At 50.6% G+C, this 17,088-nt stretch overlaps 1 protein-coding gene across 1 annotated transcript in view; it reads right to left on the bottom strand.

Moving 5' to 3' along the window:
• DNAI2 (dynein axonemal intermediate chain 2) overlaps positions 1–14,690 on the bottom strand; it is a 37,095-nt gene extending 22,405 nt beyond the window's left edge. The window contains exons 1-6 of the mRNA XM_084749406.1: positions 14,500–14,690; positions 8,512–8,711; positions 5,729–5,890; positions 4,691–4,812; positions 1,867–2,009; positions 79–192 (exon numbers count right to left, since the gene is read on the bottom strand). Of these exons, the coding sequence (XP_084605532.1) occupies positions 79–192; positions 1,867–2,009; positions 4,691–4,812; positions 5,729–5,890; positions 8,512–8,694 (724 nt within the window). The 5' untranslated portion in view covers positions 8,695–8,711; positions 14,500–14,690. The remainder of the gene's footprint in view (positions 1–78; positions 193–1,866; positions 2,010–4,690; positions 4,813–5,728; positions 5,891–8,511; positions 8,712–14,499) is intronic.
• Positions 14,691–17,088: the final 2,398 nt, after the last annotated feature.

Raw genomic sequence — 17,088 nt, 5'->3', positions numbered from 1 at the left:
CCAGCCCTGGTGGACACATGTGCGCTAGCAGCGCCCTGCCTGGCTGCTGGCTGGCCGGCTGGCTGGGGTGTTCCTTACCTATCTGCCCATTGTAGCAGCCCCCTAGGAGCACGTGGGAATCCTTGGGGTTGTACTCCAGGGTGACCAGAGGAGAAGATGGCTTCAGAGCAATTTCAGGTCGGTTGGGATTTTCTAGAATGAAGAAGGGGGCGGGGGGGGGGGGGGGAGATCCATCAGGCCTGCACGGAAAAGGACATGGCTGAATAGTTTAGCCCCTTCTCCATGCGAGGACAACAGGCAGCAGAGGAGCCTTTCCCTCCCTCTGGTCTCTTCTGCCTGAACCTTGGCTGGTGCCTTTATTTTGGGGAGGGCAAGGGATCAGGAGTGGGGCGTGTATTGAATCACGTTTTGAATTCCAGTTCTAGACCATTCCCCAGGTTTGGTAAGACATCAATGTTTGAGCCTAAGATGTAGGGCGCGGGGGAAGTCCGAGTGAGTGAAGGTTCTCAGGGAACGCGTGCTTGTGTGCTGTTGACACGGGCGGGCACAGCCACGCCAAGGACCCCAGAGACTCAGACCCATGGAGGAATGGCAAAGCCTCACCCCACCGCCCCATTCCCCACCAGAGGCTCAACACCTTCCTCAGTAGATGAGAGAGAGAGAGAGAGAGAGAGAGAGAGAGAGAGAGAGAGAGAGAGAGAGAGAGTCTGACAGTGTGTGCAGACAACGTCTACCATGGCTCTCTCCTCACCAGATAGTTGCAGTCTGAAGGAGACCTGGTGACCCTCAGAGGTCATTCCTGCCAAGATTAGTGAAGGCTGCCTCCATGGCCCAGGCGTCTATGATAGCCCTGCCTGCTTGTTTATCTGTGTGTGGTCACCCTGCATCCTCGTTCAGCTGTGTTCACTCACCCCACGTCTCTGTTCAACTCTATACAACAAATGCGCTGAGCTTCCCGGAAACCGAGATTTCTCCCACAGAGAGCCCAGCCTGCCCCACCTTGGCTTTTCAGTGGGCATCGATCTGTGTTTGTCTTTTGTTCATTCCTTCACTGCTCCAGCGAGGCCCACTGAGGTTTTACATAAAGTCTTACTCCTGGGGGCAGTGAGCTGGCTCAACAGGCACTTGTTACCCAAGCCTGGTGGGACCTGAGTCTGTCCAGTCCTCAGAGCCCAGATAAAGGTGGAAAAAGGACCCCACAATGTTGTCCTCTGACCTCCACACGTGGGCCGTGGCACACATGCCCACCCCACCAACAATAATATCTATCTTTTCTTTACAAACTACTCTCTTCCACGCAGGTGGAAGAGCCAGGTCTGTGGACCACAGCTAAAATTGGGGTGACCCTGGGTGAGGGCGGCCTGCTGTCAGAATTTGGTGAGCTGTAGCAGGTAGTGGAGTGTCAATTCCGACTTGTGCCTCCTCCTGTAGAAAACAGCCTGTCACTGTGTGACTGGAAGGCAAGAGGCAGGAAGGGTGACATGGCTTCCCTCCGACTGGGCAAGTGGGAGCCCCTCTGGGATAGGATCCTATGGATCCCGGTCTTAATGCCCCGGTTTAGCAATCTGGAGTTGGGCTGGGGTATAGAAACTGCCTTACACTCACAAGGCCATGAGGTCCATCCCCAGGGCATATGGATCAGGTTTGGCTCCATGGAGGTTTGCCTGCCTGCTCCCACACGGGAAGAAACGAGAGCCTACCTCCCGCTCCCCCCAACACACACACACACACACACACACACACACACACACACACACACACAGAGTGTCTTTGGCCCCTTATTTCTACTCTCAGCTCCCCACGTTTTGCTGGCCTCTGATCTGGCCCCTCTGCCCTCCCTGGCCGCTGGAACCACCTGTTTCTCACCCAGGTCCCAGATGTAGGAGTCGTGGCTCATGCCCATGGGAGCTCGCTGGAAGTTCAAGCAGGAGTAAGCCACAGCCAGCTTCCTGTTACCATCAGGGTGCCAGGAGAGGTGCGTGGTTGTCCGCTTGATCTCCTGAGGGTCCCTGCAGCGGGGAGCAGAGAAAGCAGAGGACTGGAGGTAAGGTTCCCCCCAAGTCTGTGTTTATCAGATTCTTTTTCAAAAAATTTCCAAATAGACCTAAGCGACGGCTTTCACTTAGGGATTAATTTTACAAGGTTGAAGCTGGACCATGGGTGGCTCCTGCCTCCTGTGACCCAATGGCTCCAGAGGCCAGCTTAGGCCACACAGTACAGAGACTCTGCCTAAAAAAAAAGAAAAAGAAAAAGAAAAAAAAAGAAAACAAACAAAACAAAGCCCCAAAGAAATCCCAAAATTGACAAGAATCCCTTAAAGACCAATCTGGATGGCTCCACCTAGAATGTAAAAAGAATTAACCAGGCAGAAAAATGAGAGACATCTAGGCTAATTTGTGGGGTGTGTGTGTGTGTGTGTGTGTGTGTGTGTGTGTGTGTGTGTGTGTGTGAGAGAGAGAGAGAGAGAGAGAGAGAGAGAGAGAGAGAGAGAGAGAGAGAGAGAGAGAAGACCTCATGTTCCCCAGGCTGGCCTTGAACTGAGGATAACCTTGAATTTCTGATCCTCCTACTTCCACACCTAAGTGCTCAGATTATGGACATGAAACATTGCATCCAGTTTATAAGGTACTAGGGATGGAATCCAGGGCTTCATACATGCTAGGCAGGCGCGTGCGCGCACACACACACACACACACACACACACACACACAGCCAACTCAGGCTGTGTTCCCAGTAAGACAGTGACTGATAGGATACTTATGTTTGTCGTCACAGTGAACTTTAGTTTTCTCTCTCTCTCTCTTTCTCTCCCCCCCCCCCTCTCTCTCTTAAAGATAGGGTCTCACTGTGTAGTCCTGGCTAGCCTGAAACTCACTATGTAAACCAGGCTGGACTCAAACTCACAGAAAACTGCCTGGCTCTGCTTCTCTAGAGCTGGCATCAAAAGGCGTGCAGGACCAAGCTGGCCTAGGTTAAACACGTTTACCTGATGGAAGTTTTGACTGGGAGTCTGACTCCACAGCTGCAGGAATGAAAGAGCTGAGAATCCAGCCACTTTGTTACTTGGTATTTCAAAACTTCTGGTCATCTCAGCATGCATCAAAACCCTGACCCCAATTCTAACAAAAAAAGAGGGAGGACGTGGATGTAGCTTGCTTGCTGGAGTCTGCCTACAGGCACGAAGCCTTGAAATTTGGTCCCCAGCCCCACATGAAACAAAGGCTGAAACCCCAGCACTTGGGAGGGACCCCAGGACTAGTGCTGGCTGCACAGTGAGTGAGCCTGGGCCAGCCTGAGCTACAGGAGGGCCTATCCAAGAAAGAGAGAAAAGAAAAGGGAGGAGAGAAGGAAGGGCGGAGAAGGGGAGGGAAAGAAAAGAGTCAGCCAAACAAGCCGGTTAGTGAGTGAAAGAAACCAGACTAAAAAGGCCACGAAGCATTGGGCGGAGTGTAGACATTGGTGGTGAGGAAAAAAAAATCAGTGGGTACCAGGAGTTGCAGGGCTGGAGAATGACCAGGGAAAGCAACAAGGACTTTTCAAGGCAGTGAAAACTGCTCTGTATTGTCTGTTGGTCCAAATCCACAGACTATGAGGCCCACGAGTGCCCCCTAGTGGAAACCGTGGCCTCTGCATAGTGAGGATTGGTTAAGTGGCTTTTTTATTATTTTATTTTATTTTATTTTATTTATTTATTTATTTATTTATTTATTTACTTTTTGGTTTTTCGAGACAGGGTTTCTCTGTGTAGCCTTGGCAGTCCTGGACTCACTTTGTAGACCAGGCTGGCCTCAAACTCACAGTGATCTGCTGTAGTCCAGACTCATCAGACTCCCTATGTATCCGAGTCTAAGGATGACCTTGAACTCCTGAACTTCTTGCCTCTGCTTCTCAAGTGCTAGAGTGACAGGTGTGTGCCACAAAGTTTGATTGTTTGTTTTTGGTTTTTTGAGACAGGATTTCTCTGTGTAGCCTTGGCTGTCCTGGAATTCGCTTTGTAGACCAGGTTGGCCTCGAACTCACAGAGATCTGCCTGCCTCTGCCTCTGCCTCTGCCTCTGCCTCACAAGTGCTGGGATCAAAGGCGTGCAGCACCGTGCTTGGCTTGTTTGGTTGTTTTTTGGTTTTTTGTTTGTTTGTGTTTGTTTTTGTTTTTGTTTGGTTTGGTTTGGTTTTTCGAGACAGGGTCTCCCTGTGGAGCCTTGGCTGGCTTCGAACTCACAGGGATCCACCTGCCTCTGCCTCCCGAGTGCTGGGACCAAAGGCATGCGCCACCATGCCCGGCTTGTTTGATTGTTTTTTGTTTTTGTTTTTAAGACAAAGTTTTACTAAGTAGCCCAGACTGCCTAAAACTTTCCATCCTGACTCAGCCTATTGAGTGCCAGGACTACAGGTGTGTAGAACATCACACCGGCTTGGTAGATGTGCTGAGGGTTGCTGTGTGCTCAGGGTGGGAGTGACGTGAGAGCCCTCTACACTCTCCGCTCAGTTTTGCTGAGAGCCTAAAACTATGGAAAACTAAAGTAAATTACTTTGTAAAGATTTATTTATTCTATGTGTATGACCAGGTGCCTGTGTAAGAGGGCATCAGATTCCTGCACAGAGCCCCGGGAATCTGGTTCCCAGCATCCTCCCTGGCCAGGTGACCTGTCACTCCAGCTCTCAGGCACGTGGCACCCTCCCTCTGGAGCTACCTGAAGACGTTGATGGTCTTGACTGAAGGGGCCTCTTCCGTCACCTCCACACCCTCCTCGTCATCAAAATATTCCTCGTAGATGTCGATGGCGTTGTTCTGTTTAATGCAGTGCTCCATGATCTGTGGAGACATGGAAGGTTCTTAGCAGTGAAAAGAGCTTGGTCCCCGCCCAGCAGGGCTGCCCTGCAACCCGAGAAGGCCGAGAAACGGGGAGTGGTCCCTGCCTTGTTCGATGGGTAGGATCACCTACAAAGAGTTACAGTTGGTTCTTAGGGACACAGGAATACAAGCATGGGCCACAAAGCACTTATGTCAAGGACAAACAACTCCAAAGCACCCCTCCCATCATTTCTAATGTTTATCAAGGTCTAGCCGGAGCCCGACACTCTCCCAGAGCCTTTTTTTTTTTTTGATGCCTTCAGCAGAAAATTCCCTCCTTACGGAGCAAACGGGAAAGTCCCTGTCTCTGACAGAGTCTCTTTTAATGGTATCAGACGAAGTCTGTGTGTCTGTCTGTCTGTCTTGGACTCATAGAGTGAATTATAGACTCTTTGGGGGGAGAAGGCATGAGAGATTCTGTTTTTACCTCCCACTGTGTCTGGCAGAGACTTAAAATTCAGTTCAGTGCATAAATCAGCATTATTGGCTGATTGATAGGGCTCTTTTGGGGTACCTTTTACCCAAGATATTATTATTATTGTTATTGTTGTTGTTGTTATTATTATTATTATTATTATTAATGAGAAGCGAGTTTTCTTTTACAATCATGAGGGTTCCAGGGCTCCAACTCAAAGTGATCAGCCTTGCGGTCAGGGGCCTTTACCAACTGAGCCAGCGTCTTCCAGCATCTTAGACTCTTCCTAAAACCTATTTGGCTATATAGGCCCTTACAGTCAGCTGTGAGGTTCGCCTTCCCTGGCCAGGAGCCCCAGGAGCCTACACGGGGCTCTGCAGAGCCTGCAGGGCACAGTCCAAGCTGGGGCAGGGGGAGGCGGGGAGTGGTGTGGGACACAGCTGGAGCTGGAGGTAGACTAACCGAGCCCAGCTGCATGACGGCATTGATGTAATTCTCATCCTTTTCCACCTTCTTCCGGAAGCGGATGGTCTGCTCCAGCTCCTGGGGGTTCACATCCTTGGGCCAGCCCCCCTCGACGTGGTTAACCCCGCAGCTCTCCATCTCAAACCGCTCCGTGTTGGCCTAAACAGAGAACCACAGGTGAGAAGGCATCTGTCTCTGGCTTAAGCATCCCGCCATTTCTGCAAACCTGGATCCTGGGACACTAAGCTCTTGAGAGGGTACCGAAGAAGAGGTGCCCTGGCCAAAGCCACAGAACAAGGGGACCCTATCTGGTCCTCAGGCGGCCTCAACAGCACTACCTTTAAAGCTTTGCAGGGGACAGTGGTGGTCATGGAAAAAAACCCAGTTCTGTGGAGCTGGCAGGACAGTTTTCCCAGCTAAAGCTGCCTTCTTGACTTCCTCCCACCCCTCCCAATATTAATTAATTAATTCTCTTTTCAGAACCTTTAAAAATGTTTTAGTTATTTACTTATCATGTATACAGTGTTCTGCTTGCATGTACACCTGCACACCAGAAGAGGGCATTAGATCTCATTATAGATGGTGTGAGCCACCATGCGGTTGCTGGGAACTGAACTCTGGAAGGACAGTGCTTTTAAACGCTGAGCCATCTCTCCAGCTCCATTCACTCATTCTTTGAGGCAGGGTCTCATGTAGCTCAGGGGGCCTCAAACTTACTATGTAGCTTGAGGATGACTTTGAACTTCTGGTCCTCCTGCTGGGGTTATAAGTGTGTACTACCACACTTGGTATTTGTTTGTTTGTTTGTGTTTTTTTTCAGACAGGGTCTCACTATGCAGCCCTAGCTGGCCTGGAACTTGCTATGTGTGGATCAAGTTGGCCTTGAACTCAGAGAATCACCTGCCTCTGCCACTGAGTGCTGAGATTAAAGACATGTACTACCATGCCTGGCTCACACGTGGTTTTATGCAACATTTACGGTGGTACCCAGCGCTCTCTACGTGTGCTAGGCAAGCTCTTTACCAACCGAGCGACATCTCCACAAAGCGTGGCACAGACAGCACCTGACTGTCATTCCAAAGTTCTTTGTCTTGTGGGGAAAGAATCTCTCATCCCCATTAACTGGCTGCTCCGTCACCTTTCCTCTTTCACCTGGCTCCCCTGCAAGGAGATGCTTTGCCAGGGCTGGGCCACAACCACAAAACCCTATGCCATGAGCACCATCACTTGTTGGAAGGACCCTGCTGTTTGAGGTTGCAGTCCTCCCTGTCCGGATAGCCATTTTGTGCTCGGTGTCAGATGGAGGACTCCCTCTCCCCAGCAGGGCCTCCGGCTCTCTGCCTGACTCCATCTGGAGAGTGTCTTTAGACATAGATGTCCCTAAGCACATTTGATATATGGCCCTCGACACAGCTCCTGCTAGCTCTCCCCTCCCTGCGCCTATAGGATAATTAGGTGCTGTGTTCCCACTCATACGATGGGAGCATGCTGCCAAATGCAAACATCCTCAAAGTACCTGGTTTCAACCAGTTTTGTGCACCTATCCTGGAAGCCCCCACCCACTCCCCAAGGACTATATTGCCTTTGTTCTCCCTGAGTAAAGTTGAACTAGCTCCTTGAAGTGGTTCCCCAAACTGTCCAATCTCCGTCATGCTCACGGCCTCCCAAGCTCTGTGCCTTGCCTTTTGCTCCTCCTACCTTGGTGGCCTGGTGGCCAACAGCCCCCCCGGGGAAGTGAAGAACCACAGTCTCCCAGTGATTAGGCTGGAAGAGCAAGAAGCTCGCTCACGTGTGAGTCATCAGGATTGTGAAAAGTGTTTTGGCCAAATCAAGTGATACTGGTGGATCCTGGGCGTGATAAGATGGGCTAGCCCATTCCACACAACCTTCACTGTGGATGACAGAAATGGGGCTGATCCCTTTCTTCATGCGGATGCAGTGTTCCTGACTGACCCATTTGGATGGGAATTCCTAGGCAACACTTCCTTTTTCTTAAGTTCTTAAGCCAAAGGTCGAGAATGACTCCAGTAACATCTCAAAGGCCCCAGAAGCCTTAGGAGGGACATTTCTGTTCTAAGTACGTCCTATCTTTTTGGTATTGCAATATGACCTAACACTATCATCTACAAAGTTGATATTCAGTAGCCACATGTCAACACATGTGTTCATGAGCGCGTGCACACACACAACCATGCTCACATATGCTCTGTTGGACAGAGCTGTAATAGATGTAATCTTTAAAAACCAGATTTGGGAGACAGAGGCAGGAAGATCAGAAACTCAAGGCCATTCATGTCTTGGCAAGGTCAAGGCCAAGCTGGGATGGCATTCTTGCCACACACTTAACACACACACACACACACACACACACACACACACACACACACTCCTTACAGTGCTTCGGGTAGATTTACCAGTTAGTTTTGGACCATGTTTACAGCTATCCTCGGCCAGATCTGGAGTTGAATAGGCCCAGGAAGCCCACCCACCCATCCTGGGAGGTATATTAACAGTGATGAATCTTCCATCCTTCAACATCACGGACCGCGCATCAACAGTGATTCAGAGCGGGGACTTGCCGTGTGCATCCTGTGGATACACCTGCTCCGGCCCAAGAAGAGTTGGTGTTGTCTATTCCTAATCTGGGAGCCGGGTGAGTCATGGACCCCCGCAGGCCCACACACCTCCAGCACCCGCTCTCGCTCTCCTCCGCTCTACCTAGCCTCCAGGTAGGCCGGCTTCCCCACTGACCACCCTGTGTCTTGAGGGCAGGAACCCACCTCGTGTTCTGACATGCTGGCCGAGCACTGGATGCCCGTGTCCACTGGGTTCCGTTCCACATACAGTGAGGACAGCTCAGGGTTGGGTGAGATGTCGATGTTCAGTTCAGCCTGGCGGTCCGAGAAGTTGCATTGCTTCCCGAACTCACTGCGTTTCTTGAGGTACACGTAGACGATCTCCATGGTGATGGCGTTGGCGGCTGTGGCAGGAGAGAGGAGAGCGAGAGCGGGAGGGGTCCTCAGGGGCACACCAGAGACAGGGCCAGGTTTTCCATCTGGTTTGCAGGGAGCCAGATTGGGGGAATCCTAGAGGACTTCTCAAAAAACTACACCTATATACGTTTTAAAAAATCATTTAGGGGGCTGGGTGGTGGTGATGCACGCCTTTCTTTAATCCCAGCACTTGGGAGGCAGAGGGAGGAGAATCCCTGTGAGTTCGAGGCCAGCCTGGTCTACAAAGTGAGTCCAGGACAGTCAAGGCTACACAGAGAAAAACCTGTCTTGAAAAAAAAAATCATTTAGGGGCTGGGGAGATGGCTCAGCAGTTAAGAGCACTAGCTGAGGTAGATTCCCAGCACCCACAGGGTAGCTCACAAGCATCTGTGAATGCAGTTCCAGGGTATCCAGCCTCGCCCTCTTTTGGTCTCCCTGGGTACTGCACACACATAGTGTATAGCCCTACATACAGGATATAGGCAGTCACCCCCCTCACCCCCCTCCACTCCCCACTCCACACACAAATAAAATCTTTTAAAAATACTCCCATTAAGCTGGGCACATGTTGGTGATGCCAGCACTTTGAAGGTAGAAGTAGGAGGATCAGGCACGTAGAATCATCCTAGGCTACGTAAGTTCAAAGCCATCCTTGGCTACACAAGACTCCAACTCAAAAGACAAAACAGAAAAGACACACACTCAGGAACAAACATCCCTCGTCTGAAACCACGAATGATGATTCCCACGTACCCTCTCAGCACTTGGAAGACTGAAGCAGGAGGATTACCATGAGCTCAAGGCTCACCTATGCTTTGAAAGCAGTTTATGATATATAGTGAGGCCTTCTCTAAAATGAGCCTGGAGAGATGTCTCAATGACTGAAAGTACTTGCTGCTGTTACAGAGGACTGGAGTTTGGTTCTCCAACTGCTTGAAACTCTAGCTCCAAGGGATCTGGTACCACCTTCTGGCTTCTATGAGCATGTGTGTATGTGCTACCCCTCCCCCAACCCCCACCCCCAACACACACACACACACACACACACACACACACACACACCTAAATAAATCTGACTTTGAGAAAGAGTCTCACACTGCCTGGCCTGGCACTAACTATGTAGACCAAGCTGCCTTCAAATTTATAGATCCACTTGCCTCTGCATCCTGAGTACTGAGATTAAAGGCATGAGCCACCATGACTAGAAAAATAAAATAGGTCTTTAAATAACCAACCAACCCCAACTTCTCCCCAAACAAGAATCTCTTAACTCACCCGAGTGCCAACCGTATGCTAAGGATAAATTATGTTGCTTAGTTCTCGCTTTTGTCCTCTGAGGCAGGCCATGACATCATCATTCATACCTTGCGGGCATCGTAGAGCTGACAAGCAGACCCGCCGGTCTGCCTGGCTTCAAGGCTCTTAGCCACAAAATTGTGCACTTTCTACTGAATCAATACACTTACTGGTAGGAGGAAGCAATCCTGATGGCTGTGACACGGCGCTAAATCCACCACCACGCTCAAGATCTAAAACCACATGGCACTCAGCTGAGAGAGACTTGAATCTCTTTAGAGTTCCCCCACCACTCGCACAACTGTTCAAAAGGCTCACCCACGCCAGAGCGCCAGATAACCAGGCTCTAACCCACCTCTGGGCATCTCTGCCTCCCGCATCACTCTACCTCCATGGAGCTGTGAGGCCCCTTTGAGAAGGGACAAAGCCAAAGTGGCTTCTTCAACAAGTGGAACTGGAAACTCACTGCTTTGTGTTGCCTGACCATAAGAATCAAGACTAGGGGCCAGCGAGATGGCTCAGTAGGTAAAGGTGCTTGCGGCACAATCCTCAAGACCTGAGTTCAATCCCCGGACTCACTGGTGGAAAGGAGAGGACTGTCTCTAGCCTCCATGTATGCCCAGTGGCTTCTATATGCCCTCTCTCTCTCTCTCTCTCTCTCTCTCTCTCTCTCTCTCTCTCTCTCTCTCTCTCAATTAAAAAAAAAAAATTGACCCTGGCGCTCTGACCCTGCCTACACCAGCAGTGTGTCCTTGGCTAGGTCACTGGGTCTTTCCAGAGTTGACCGAGAGCTGCAAAGGCTCTATAACGGAGCTGGCATGAGGGTCTCTTTATCAAAGTCTTAGGAATACCGAAGGTCAATCCTGAAAACTGACCCCCGACTCAGCACAAAGGGCCCTTGCTCTTTCTGACCCTGGGCATTAGGAGGCTGAGTGCAGGAGGCTGTCCATCTGTCCATCTGGGGTACTATAGGTGGACACCAGACACTATCTGGTGCTGAAGAGATAGCTAGGAGGTTAACAGCACGAACTGGCTGCTCTTATAGAGGCATTGGGTTCCCAGCCCCCACCAGGTACACACAGAGTTAAGCAGGCAAACGCACATAATAAAAGCAAAACTTTCCCCAGAGGCTAGAGAGATGGCTCAGTGGTAAAGAGAACTTGCTGTCCTTTCAGAGGACCAGGGTTTGATCCCAGGACCCACACGGCACCTTACAATCATCTGTAACTCCAGTTCTAAGGGCATCTGACGTCATCTTCTGGCCTCCGAGGGTACCAGACATACATAAAGGCAAAACACTCATACACATAAGGTAAACATTTTTTAAAAATCTTAAAAACAATGTTTTTAAAAATTAAAAGGTCCACCGGGCACCTGTAATCCCAGCACTCAGGGAGGCGGAGGCAAGGGGGGATATCACTGTGAGTTCGAGGCCAGCCTGCTCTACAAGGCAAATCCAGGACAGCCAGGGCTCTGTTATACAGAGAAACCCTGTCTTGGAAAAAAAATCCAAAAAAATTAAAATATCCCATTTCAAGGACAGATACACATACAGGGAGGGGAGATGAGGGAGGAGGGGAAGAGCACAAGAAGGGGGCGGGGAGAAAGGAAAGAGGGGGAGACAGACAATAAAACCCAAGTACGTACTAGACATGGTGGTGTGTCTGTAATCTCAGCACTGAAGAAGCAGAGGCAGGAGAATCACTATAAGTTCTAGGCCAGCCTAATCTTTAGAATGAGTGTCAGGCCAGTCAGGGTTATATAGTGAGACCAAAACTCAAAAAACTTTAAAAATCAATGAACCAATGGATCGATGGACCGATCAATCGATCAGTCGATCAAACCATCCATAAGTAATGAAGACAGTGATCGCTGATGCAAAGAGACACACGATCAGCAGACAGAACAAAGGCTCAGGAATAAACGTTCCTGTTTAAGGTCAGCCACCAAGGGTTGCATCAGGGAGGGATCTGGCTCTTCAACAGGTGATGCTGGGGACCACTGAGCATTCCCAAGCCAAAGTTCGTTAAGAGCCCTGTCCCATATCACCTGCAAAACTGAACTAAAAACGGGTTGCGGCTCTAAATGTAAGAGCAGAGACCATATTCCCCATGGCTATAAGAAGTCAGACCCACGGCTCTAGCTGAAAGGCTGGAGGCTGAGAGCTGGGTGTGTCCATCTAGAAGCAGGTGCCAGGGTGGATGGGAACAGCCAGAACAGGGGGTTACACCTCAGTCTCTCCACATCCATATACTGCTCCTAGAAGGCAGCATGACCCGCTAGGCATGGTGCCGCACGCCTGTAATCCCAGGCCTTGGGAGGTAGCTGCGGAAGACTCAGAAGTGCAAGGCCAGACCCAGCTACATGAGACCCTGTCTCGAAAACAGACAACAAAAACAATAAAAGCATGCTTCCAGCCACGCCCAAATCCAACCCAAACCATACTCTTGGAGAAAGTGGTTTGGAAAGTCTCCTTTATGGGTGGGAGTCTCCTTTATGGCTCAGAGCAGAGGGGTGGGCAAAGCAGCAGCCTGCATAACGGTGCCCCGATGTCTTCATTCTGAGGCCTTGGGGAAAAGAATGCAAAGTCAATTAAATTCTCTCTGTCTTCCACCACGGTGAAAAGCACCCGTGCCTCCTAGGCTCGGCAGCTGGATTCAGGCAATTAGGGGCTGTCTCTCTCCATCTCCAATTGCTGTGGCACAGCTGGCTCCTAGGGTGACACAAGGATGCTTAAGAGAATGAGCAAATTCTGGGAAGAAAAACACCAGGCTCTTCAGCCCCCATCAGATTCTAACAGCTTTGCTCTCTCACTTGGTGTTTCCCAAGGCCAAGCCCTCACTGGAGAACGGACGCATTGTCTTGTGTCTGCAGGCAGACAGAGGGGACATTTAAAGGCTAGCCTGGTGACAGGAAGACAGCACATTCAAAGACCCAGTACAGGCTCTTTTCTCACAAGCTAACAGATTGCAAAGATAAACAGCAAGGTCAGCCAAGGGCGTCACAGCAATCTTTCCCCTCTTTTGGGAGAGAAGCCCTGCAGGGTGGGGCTTCCCCAAGTAGGGTCTGAGCAGGGTGTCTGCAAAGGGGGTCAGGTAGCAGAGGGGACCAGGAGTATTGTTGACTCAGAGTTTCAGGGGGAGATTGCTCCTGTGGGCATCTAGAGTCCCAGAAGCATGCAGAATCACAACTTCTCTCTCCCTTCCTCTGTCTGTCACACGTACGCACACATGCACACGTGCACGCAAAGCTATATATGAACTTTAGAATCTCACACAGACCAGAGTTACCCTGAGCTACACCCAGCCCTGTCAAGTCTCAAACTCAGGACCACAAAGAACCACCCACTCTACCCAGGGCCAAACACCAAACTTGCAATCATTTCCTGCATCCTAGCCCAACATCAAAACAAAACTTGCCTCACTCGAGAATGATGAGCAAAGTCATTCCTAGAGAGAGAAGCTCTTGTGGCTTAAGAGAAAGTATGGTACCAGTTGGGAGGGCAGGCCAGGGAATGTCAGAGAGCTGGGGTGTCAGTGTGGGAGGGAGGCCAGGAGGAGGAGGGCCAGCCTTTGTCCCTCGAGGCAGCCCATCTGTGTGCCTGGAACCGAGCAGCCTTGCCTGAGAGAGGAATACAGAGGGTGGGCTCCTTGTGTCTTTGAGAACCTTCTGGACAAGGGGAGGAAAACGTTTTCTTGACCCCAATGTACATGATCAGGCCAGCTCCCCGACGGAAGGGCCAAGGAAAGCATGCATTTACATACAGTGACTATACCCGGAGCGCAGAATGCTTGTGATCTCCCACAATTACTCCCTCCACCTCGTTTTTCTTACATTTATTTTATTTTTAACTATATGTGTGTGTGTCTAATTGTGGGTATACTTGCACGCAAGTGTGTGTGTATGGGGGGGGGTACAGAAGTGTCAGATCTCCAGGAGCTGGAGTTACAGAGGTGTGAGTCACCTGATGTGGGTGCTGGAAACCGAATCACGGTCCTCTACAAGAGCGGTGCTCCCTGGTAACTGCTGAGTCATCCCTCCAGCCTCCTCTCTTAGTCTTTGAGGCAGGTTCTTACTTTTAGTCCAGCTGGCCTAGAGCCCACTAAGTAGTTTAAACTGGCCTCGGACTCTCAGCAATCCTCCTGCATCAACCTCCTGAGTATAAGGACTGCAGGCGTTGGCCTCTGCCTCTTAATACAAAGCTCTCTTCTTAACAACCCCATCCTCCCGGAGCTGAACTTTTGCTCCATTCACCTGAAGGCCCGAAAGGTCCCGCCCACTCCGGGAAACAGCCGGGGTCAGGGCCTGGTGGGGTAGTGGTGCAGAAGGCAAGGTGCTTGGGGGTTGCGGAGCTCCTGGCGCTTGGAGAATATTCCGGGCAGCAAGGAGAACGGTAGGAGCGCTGGTCCCGATTCCAGCACCCGACTGATCTCCTAGAAGATAATCTCCTAGGTTTCTTGCACTGTTGGTGATTATTACCCTAGGGGCTCTTCCCTCCTTTCGCCAAGTTTTCTTTCCGGCTTGGACGTCCTCCCGGACGCCCGCCCCTTATCCTGGCTCAGCTTCTCCGGCCACACCGCCCCCGGGAAGCGCCCAAGACACGTCCGGGCTCCAACACCGCTCAAACGGCTGAGAGTTGCGGAGTTTACTGGTTGCCTAGTAACCCTGGCCGGGCCGAGACGCTGGCAGTTCGGAAGGCGATCTGGAGCACGTGATACAGGGTCCCTCTAGTCGGAAGCTAAGCCCCTTTCTCCTCCCTACTCCGGAGGAGGTCTGCGGAAGAGGTGGAGGAAAGCTAACCAACTCGTAAAAGCCCACTAGCGGACATAAAGGCTTTGCCAAAAACGCTTACCCAAGTCTATAGCTATGCATCCGGCAAAGTCCCCTGAAAACGTAAGCAAAGCGACCAGTGCGTGGGAAGCCCTGCTCCTGGGTCAGCGAAAACCTACTGTGTTCAGTTCTCGTCTCGTCTGGTTTGTCATTGTTTGCTGCAATGACCGGGTCTCTTCTGTTGCCGTATCCCCCTGCACCACCACCCTTCTGAATTCATCTCCGGAATGGAAATTCCTTGAGGGTCAGGCTTGAATGCATGCATGGCTTAGCTACATGGTTGGTACTTTGGTTAAAAAAAAAAAAACGGTCTCATGGCCTGAATGAATGAGCTGATGGATGCCTGAACGACACAATGAGAGATGTGTTTCTCATGCGCTTGGGGCAACGGAGTGAGAAAATGTAGGAGGGATTAGAAAACCCGTTATCAAGAGGGCCGGCAAATGGCTGCGTGAGTAGAAGGCACTTGCTGCACAGGCCTGACAAACTTGAATCCAAACTCTAGAACCCTTGTAAAAGTGGGGAAAAAGGGAACGGATTCCACAGAGTTGTCCTCTGACCTCCTACACGTGCCGTGGAGCGCAGCCACGATGATGATGATGATGATGATGATGATTTAAAAATTAAAGGAGGGCGGTACGATCCTATATCTAGCACTGGGGAGGTGGCTCAGTGGGGAAAATGAACCTTCTGATGATGTGGGATTGAGCCCGGGACACACATTGTGAATGAAGCCAGGAAGTGACTTCTCCAAGTTGTCTTCTGACCTCCATACTTGTGTTATGTATGACACATGAGCGCGCGCACACACACACACACACACTCACACACACACTGTGATTTTTTAAATTTTATTTATTTATTTATTATTATTATTATTATTAATTTTTTTTTGGTCTTTCGAGACAGGGTCTCTCTGTGTAGTCTTGGCTGTCCTGGACTCACTTGGTAGGCCATGCTGGCCTCGAACTCACAGGGATCCTCCTGCCTCTGCCTCCCGAGTGCTGGGATTAAAGGCGTGTGCCACCACGCCTGGCTGCTTTTTTTTTTTTAAAGAAAAAGAAAACTACAGACTCTCCTATACTTTCTTAGAGGGCACCCTAGAAGCGTTTAGAGCTGGGGACCCTAGATTGGTTATTGATCGTATGATTTTAGGAAGTCAGCTCCACCCCACCCGTCCAGATTGCCCCCATAGGCGTATATATTTTTGCATGCATAATCCCCAGCTGGGCAAACTGTCTCTAGGAAAGATTAGAAGGTGTGGCCTTGTTGCAGGGAATGTGTCACTGGGGAGTGGGCTTAGAGGTTTGAAAAGCCCACACCAGGCCAGGTGTCTCTCCCTTCCTGGTGTCTGTGGATCAGGATTAGCGCTCGGCTACTTCTGCAGCACCATGCCAGCCTACGTGCCACCGTATTTCCTGCCACCATGATACTGGACTAACTTAGCCAGCCGTGGTGGCGCACGCCTTTAATCCCAGCACTCGGGGGAGGCAGAGGCAGGCAGAATACTATGAGTTCAAGGTTACCCTGGTCTACAAAGCAAGTCTGGGACAGCCAACGCTACACAGAGAAACCCTGTTTTGTGGGGGGCGAATAGATACTGGACTAACCCTCTGGAACTATAAGCAAACCCCCAATTAAAAGTTTTCTGTTCTTATTTTTAAATTATGATTTATTCCCATTACATCCCAATGGTGATCTCCTCGCTCTTATCTTCCTGGTCCCACCCTCCCTCCCTCCCTCCCTCCCTCTTCTGCCCCGTTTCCCTCCCCTAGACCTCTGACAGAAGGGGACCTCCTCCCTCACCGCCTGAGCAGAGCCTATCAGGTCTCATCGGGATAGCCTGCATCCCCTTCTTCTGTGTATCCACAGAGTCTCTCTGCCAAGGGGCAGGGATCAAAGCTCCGGCACAATCTCCCACTCTCCCCACCCCGACCTCCTCACTATCAGCCTGGATAGTCTCCCGCGGAGCTCCTGACAACCCCCAACATCCTTTCCCCCTTGTCTTTCCATCCCCCCAACTCTTTCATACCACTTTCAGTGCTTTGCCCAGCGTCTGGCTGCCTGTCCCAGTATCTGTCCTGATCCCCCACTGAGTTGGGCTAATATCCACTTATAAGTGATTATATACCATGTGTGTTTTTTTTCTGTGTCTGGGTTATCTCACTCAGGATGATCGTTTCTAGTTCCATCCGTTATGTCTGCTAAAAAGCTTGCTTTTCCGAGTTGCCTCGGTCA

Source organism: Acomys minous, assembly GCF_964271855.1.
Source record: "Acomys minous genome assembly, chromosome: 12".
Taxonomy (NCBI): domain Eukaryota; kingdom Metazoa; phylum Chordata; class Mammalia; order Rodentia; family Muridae; genus Acomys; species Acomys minous.
This window is presented reverse-complemented; position numbering and strand designations above follow the sequence as displayed.